The sequence below is a fragment of the Pelophylax lessonae genome (assembly GCF_965119305.1).
Source record: "Pelophylax lessonae genome assembly, chromosome: 2".
Taxonomy (NCBI): Eukaryota; Metazoa; Chordata; class Amphibia; order Anura; family Ranidae; genus Pelophylax; species Pelophylax lessonae.
Window position 1 is genome coordinate 240071892 of NC_138769.1, and position 7350 is coordinate 240079241.

Sequence of the window (7350 nt, forward strand, 5' to 3'; positions counted from 1 at the left end):
TTCACTTTGTAGGTAGAAGTCTATGACCTCTCGAAATGTGAGCATGGTCCAGATGATGTTATGGTAATGGGTACCGATGGACTATGGGACGTCATTACTGACAAGGAAGTTGCGGAAACTGTTCAAAGAGTTTTTGCATCTCATGGGCCTGATGAGCCAAGCAGGTAAGTTGGAAGTTGACACGTAGTTTTGACAGCGAGGCACTTCTGACTGGAGGCTGGGTATGCCCACCTGGAGTTTTATAAGATTGGTGGTGTGTTTGTCATGGGGTTCGATCATAATATGTTAGCAAAAAAGTTGTACTTTTGAAGTTAGAATAGCAGGTCACATTTTGAGCCCAAGGTCTGTTTGATAAGTTGCTTTGCATTTAGCTTGTATTCTTAAAAAATTATACAGATTTTACAAGGTTAATATTTTTTATTTTCTTAAAGCGGAGTTCCGGGCACAGAATTTTTTTTTCAATGAACATACCCCCCGGGACAGTCAGGGCTAGTACATTCCACAATGGCTAGCCTCTGATCTGTCCCGGTTCGCACTTACCTGCAAGAAGAAATACTCACTTATAAAATTTCTTCTACAGCGTTGCCATCTCTTTTGTGGGCAGCTGAAGCCAGCGCGATCCTCTTCTGCGTCCTCTTCCGCATCTTCTTCTCCCAGAATGCGCCTTCACCGGCCCCTCTCGTCACTTCCGGTGCGGCGCCGCATTCCTACACAGGCGTCGCACTGGAAGTGACGAGCGGGGCCGGTGCCGTCGCATTGATTCCTGGGTGCGATGACGTTCAGCTCCCAGGAATCATTGCAAACCGGAAGTGACGGCGCGGGCCGCGGCCACAGAGGGAGGAAGTGGAAAATAGGTGAGTATTTCTTTCTACAATTACAAGGTAAGTAAAAAAAAAAAAAATAAACCTAACTATCCAATTCCTTTTCAGGTGAAGCAAAGCAAGCGGATGGGCACAAAATCGATTAGGTCTATTTTGTGCCCGGAACTCCGCTTTAAGCAAAAACAGAAAATATACCCATTTCATTTCAGCAAATGTTACCCCTTTTGTTTTTTTTTTTGTTGTTTTTTTTGTAATAGGAAGGTTTTCACATTGAAATATTAAGGAAAAATCGACTATTTTGTATTTTATTTGGTGTGGGGGATGCAGTATTTAGGTAGGTTGGCCTGATAAGGAAGGCAACAATAAAATAAATGAAAACAGCCATTTTTGTGGCGGTGGGATTTGGTCATCTGTGGTGGAACATTAGAGAATAAAACTCATTTTGGGGGTATTTCATAGGGAAGCAGCTAAAATAGTACTGGGAACATTATGTTAGCAGTGAGACCAAAGATAAAAATGAAAATTTGCATTTGGTAGGGTACGAGCAGTACCTAGGCTGGAGAAAGCTTTCAAAGTAGAAAACATTTAGGGGGTAGTGAGGCACCCGCAGCAGCAAGCTGTAAAAAGCACTGGTTCCAGTAAAAAATCAGGTAATATATTTACTCCTACATATAGATTTCAAAGCTGTGATATAACCATTCAGATATTGTGATGGGGTGGTAATGGTCAATCTCTTGTGGTGGTCTATATTTTTTCAGTAGTATTGTGGAGAGTAGAAAGCAGAAAGGTATCTGTTAACCAAGGTTAATTCATTTTTGAAAAAAGTTTCTGTCGGCTGAGTGCGTTTTTGGGGAATCTTTCATATGGACGAAATATAAGACTAGTTATTTTAAACAAATAAAAAGAAAGTGCAGCGCTGTACAAAATAACACGTATAAAACTGGTATAGTGTAACACATTGAGAAAGCAGTAAAAGGCATAAATCACATCTCAGACCCAAGCAGGTCAGTTTCCAAACATCAAAGATGGCTGAACATCGGTCGCGCATGTGTAGTAGCGTGTGTGCTTTGCTCCACCCGACGCTGTTCTTCAGAGGTGACGTCATCAGGGGTACGCTGATGGCAGATATGATTATTGCCTTTTGCTGCTATTTTAAAGTAAGTGCATTATTTTTATTCAATAAACTGAAGGTTTGTACAATACTATACTATGTGGAGCTTTACATTTTGCATACATTTGGTCCATTGAATACGAACGAGGATCTGTTGGATTGATATTCCAGAGCTTTTGTCTGTCTTGGGGCAACCTGAGGGGATGCTAGAGCTTCTGCCATTGGATTTGGTGGTTGTTAGAGCGCCCTTTGACCACCCTGAATAGGGGGGGGGGGGGTCGCTAACCTTCTGGTAAGCCTCCAGTGTGATCACTTTCTGGGTGTCAAGTTTGCTGTCCTTGGATTTCTCTTCACTTGGTATGGAATCTAAATGGGACTTTTTTATATTGGCACTTTTATAATGAATTTATTTATTTTATTCTATATGTTCACCATAAACTCCTATGAGCTTATTCTGTTACACTATACTTGTTTACAGTTTTATGTGTTATTTTGCACAGCGCTGCACTTTCTTATTATTTGTTGTTTCATGCCTAGTATCAAGGGTATAGTGTTTAGCAGCTAAAATTATAAGGATCCAAGCGCAGATAATCCCCCCCCCCCCTTTTTTTTTATCCTAGTTATTTTAAATGCCAAATTGAGCAAGTTCAGGCCACTGATTCAGGTTGTACACCCAGTGATATATTGGATTTTGTGTTTCATCAAGGTCCCAGGCCTCTGTGTGACATGGTTGCAAAAAGTTTCCAAACATGTCTAGTAAACGATACTTTAGACATAAGAGTTATTGGCTAACTCATGATATAGTGGGAAGCAAGGAGGGGTGTCATTATTCGAGTTGTAAACTCTCTGAATCATTATAGCTGCTGTCACCCAGAAGCAGAACGTAGGCGGAATTTCTGGTATCTGACTACTAGATTAGGGTCAGGTTTTTGTTATGAAACACTAAACCACATGATTTCCAACAACTGCTAGTGAAAAAAATCTACTTTGAAAGACATACATCGAGTTGCGAAATCTGAAATTACAGCCCTGGGCTGTAATATAAGGAAAATATGGAAAATACTATAACAACAATCTCTTTTATGAGATTTTTTCTAATTATCAAAAGCTGGTTACTTTGGAAATATTTAGAAATGACAGAGGAGTCAATTCACCAATGTTTATTGCATGTGATATTTGTGCTGTATATGAAATACCACATGCCATATTTATAATGCCAACTCACTAAAGTAAAAGTTCCCCTTTTCTAACAAGTTACACACAGGTGTATATTGTATATTGGGTGGTGATGTGCGCTCTAATTGTTCATTGATTCTTCCTGCAGTTCAGTAACTGCCTGCCCATACAGGAGGTACAGACAGCTATATCGAGTGTCTGCAGTGTAAAAAAATAATAAATGCACATTTTTTTACCTGCATGTGGGTGGGGCTTGGGCGTCTGTGTGTTGACAAGTGGAACTGCACTCGCTAATGCCTGAACTCAAGGCTGAGAGTTGTGGTCATGTGAAAGTCAACATTAAGACAATTAAGACATTAAATCAACATTAAGACAATTAAGACATCAAGGCCCCGTTCACACTGGGGCGATCCGACTTCCCGGGGCAACCTCCGAGGTCGCGGTGTGAGCAGCGCGCCGCGACCTCGGAGCGTCCAGCACGGACTTCATAACATTGAAGTCTATGACGGTCGCTCCGGGTCGCCCCAAAGAAGCTCCGGACCCTTTTTCTAAGTCGGAGCGACTTGTGTCGCTCCTATTAGAACGGGTCCGCAGCTTCCCTATGGAAGGCGACCTACGGCGACCTGTGAGGCGACCAGGTCGCCTCACAGGTCGCCCCAGTGTGAACGGGGACTTAGTCAACATTAAGACAGGTCTCCTGGACTTAGAAAAGTGCTTCAATTACACTGTTAACTGTTAACTTACTTTCTGTTCTGATGACACTTAAAGCGTAACTCCACTTTCGTTGGGAAAAAAACATTCCCCTCTGGGTGAAATCTGTATATTACAAGGATTTTACCAAACTTTGTTGCAGATTCCTACCTTTTGTTATTCTGATAAAAATCATTGTTTGTTCCTTTGTGCCTCTGCGCTTTGTGGGTCAAATGGGAGTGGTTTCATAATTATCTATCAGCTGTGGCAGCTGCAGGGCTCCAATGAGGAAATCTACTGGGCCTGCATCCCTTTAGACATGCTCCTATGGGGAGTATCTTACCAAAAATGACATTTTTATTGCAGGGGATGCCAAAAATCTGACTTATATCTTAGTGCAGACTTCTGGGAAAATTACACAAGCAGGAAATGATGTTTCTGGGGTGTGGTCAGGACACATTCTGTGTATGGAACAGCCCCAGGTAGCCATATTGCATTGCAATTTCAAAAAATACAACAGCTTAGATTGAAAAGGAAAGGTAATTTTTAATAACATTCAATTACAATATGATTTGTGTCGCAATTGTATACGCTATATTGTTTTTTTCTTTATTTGCTATTTCTCCCCCCCCCCCCCACGAAAGTGGAGTTACCCTTTAATCACTCCTTTGCATAGAGGACACCACTCCCAGGTGTGCAGCACTTAGAGGCCTGTACTGCCGAGCCTCTGCCAGGCTACACCAATCTAGCAATGCAGGTCACCCCTCTCCCAGTGACACATCCCGTGGTTGCTGTAGCATACAAGAAACATGCTCCTTCTCCAACCTCCATCCTCGCTCTCTTCTCCTGGAGCCCCTCTATATACTCTCTTCTGTGAGTGCAGGCTGGATCACTAGGCACTTTGTGCCGTGGATCTAGTCCAAAAGAATGGGAAACTGGCCGCTAGTGGGGGTGCTAAGCACTTAACCCCCTCCACTACCAGAGGAAACATCACACATGCCAGTCACCCACTGATGACTCAGTTCTCAGTGCTCCCTGAGCAGAGAGCTGGTGACTGTCAGTGACTGGCTCTCTGCTCTGCCCCCACCCCCTTGCTCACTGGTGTGCTGGCTGTGGAGGGGGTGAAAGCGACCCGCGCAGGCTCTCAGTGGCTTGGCTGGGTGCTGGTCCAGGCATGTGGGCAGATCCCGACCATATGGTCATGATCTTTCCCGAGCCTGGACCGGCTCTGTGATGTAAGCTAACAGCGGGCCTTAGCCTGCTGTCTGCTGAAAATGGGTCACAGGAGTGCAAAATAAGCAGCACTCCTGTGGTCCACAGGAGAAGTACAGTCAAATGAGCTTTGGCTGTACTTCTTTAATGAACCGGTGCATGGAATGGTTTTATTTCCTTGCTATAAGTGTTTAGACATAAGGCTCCCCTATACAACCAGACAATCGATAGCATATTTGGAGTTCAAGTAAAATTGATACATAGCAACTTCATATATGTGGGCTTTTTTGGTTTGTAGGAAATGGAATTGCAAATTGTTTCTGCATGTACTATAAATTTTACTTTTATTATGTATTACACTTGTTAAAGCCCAAAAAATCAGAAAATAAATACTTGTGTTTTACATGGCTGTATGTGTTACAGATATAACCTTGCTGCACAAGAGCTTGTTCTTCGGACAAGGGGAGTTCGGAAAGAGAGTGGATGGAGGCTACCAAACGGGAAACTTGCCTCTTTAGATGACATCTCCGTCTTTGTTATTCCACTAAATGAACAGAGCAACTGAAGAAAAGAAAGCATTGATGACATGTTTATAGTGAATATTCTGGGCACATGGACGGTGCATTACCTCGACAGCATATTCTGGAAGCACAGCAAATGCAAAGCACTTTAACATAAAACCCTTTTCCCAAAGACTCAGTTTATCAAGCTTATATTTTCTTATTTAAATGTATGTTACAGGTTCGCAACTGCTTGCCAGTCAGCCTTATTATAAGCACATGGATTACATGGCAAAATGTAAGTAAATTCTAAAAAGTAAAGAACAAGCTGACTTCTTAATAAAGAATCATCATGTTTATAGTAAAATAAGGACTGACTGATTTGGTATCTGTCATTAAATGTCAATATAGAACGCATCTACTCAATAGGATAATGAGACCTATGGATCAAAAATTATTTACCTTTCCTTTCACTTCAAATAGTTTGTCCGGGCCAAGCTGGCCAAACAAGCAATTTCCTATTTTGGTTGCCGTTAGTGCTGTTAAAACTGTGTAGCAGCTGCGACATACGGTATACAGCGCTGTGTCTTAGCAGCGGTACTGGAAGAAAACGCTGCTCAGCCATTTACAGGAAGCCTTGTATTTTTATCAATGAATACAAGGCTTCCACTGATTGCCTGGGGTGAAGAGGCAGGCAGATGAAGTTACAATCTTCACCTTAGCCATTCCGAGGAAGCATTGCCAGGACAAGGTCATCTAGAGCCCAGGGCGAACATGCCAAATTGCGCCAACCCCCCCCCCCCCCCCAAAATGTATGAGCAATTTTATGTGTCAGTGAAAATCCACCCCCCCTCAAAAAAAACAAAAACAAATCAAGCACTAATCTGCATGCTCACACTCTAAGCATAAATCCCCCTTCTACCAATACAAATCTGCCCTCCTGCAGAAATCCCCCCTCCCAGCACAAATCTTTGCGCCCCGATTCCCCACCAGCTAAAACCCTCTCTCTTCCCATATGCCCCCAGCATAAATCCCCCCCCCCCCTCAAAAAAAATCCCCCCTCCCAGCACAAATATTTGCGCCCCAATTCCCCACCAGCTAAACCCCTCTCTCTTCCCATATGCCCCCAGCATAAATCCCCCCTCAAAAAAAAAAAAAATCCCCCCTTCCAGCACAAAGTCCCCTCCCCTAATCCCCCATCCTAGCAAAAATCCCTCCCACAAATCCCCCCCCAGCACAAATAGCCCTAATCATCCCTACTAGCACAAATTACCCCCCCCCTCTACCGGTTTACTTTTATAGTACAAACCCCCCAAATCTCACCACCTAGCACAAATCCTCTTCCCCATCCTCCCTCCCAACACAAATCTCCCCCTCCCCCCAAATCAACATTCCTAGCACACCTCCCAAAATTTGCCCTCCTAGAACAAATCTTGCCACCCCCAAAAATTCCGCTTCTCAACACAAATCCCCTCCCCCCTGATCTCCTTGTGTTGCCCCTCACCTCACATGATTAAACAGTGCCCAGGGCAGCCGCCCCTCCTGCCTACCCCTTTTCCCGGGCCTGTGTGGAAGTCTTATATTCATAAAAATACAAGGCTTCCTGTGAATGGCTGAGCAGTGCCCACCCCTACTCAATTTTGTTCCACCAGCAGGCGGGAAGCCCCTGTGCCACTGCTGGATGCTACATGCAGTTTATAGAGCAGTGAGAGCGGCAGCAGCACCTAGTAAGGGAAATAGTTATTGTGGTTCAGCTTGAACCAAACAAACTATATAAAGTGAAAGGGAGTAAACTGGGAGCAATGGAGAATATACAGCTGGATGGGGGTGAGGATGGGGG

The 7350-nt window shown here is 43.6% G+C and overlaps 1 protein-coding gene across 1 annotated transcript in view; it reads left to right on the forward strand.

The window, feature by feature from the left end:
* PPM1J (protein phosphatase, Mg2+/Mn2+ dependent 1J) overlaps positions 1-5849 on the forward strand; it is a 128832-nt gene extending 122983 nt beyond the window's left edge. Inside the window, exons 9-10 of the mRNA XM_082248428.1 lie at positions 13-164; positions 5434-5849. Of these exons, the coding sequence (XP_082104554.1) occupies positions 13-164; positions 5434-5575 (294 nt within the window). The 3' untranslated portion in view covers positions 5576-5849. The remainder of the gene's footprint in view (positions 1-12; positions 165-5433) is intronic.
* The last annotated feature ends 1501 nt before the right edge of the window (positions 5850-7350 follow it).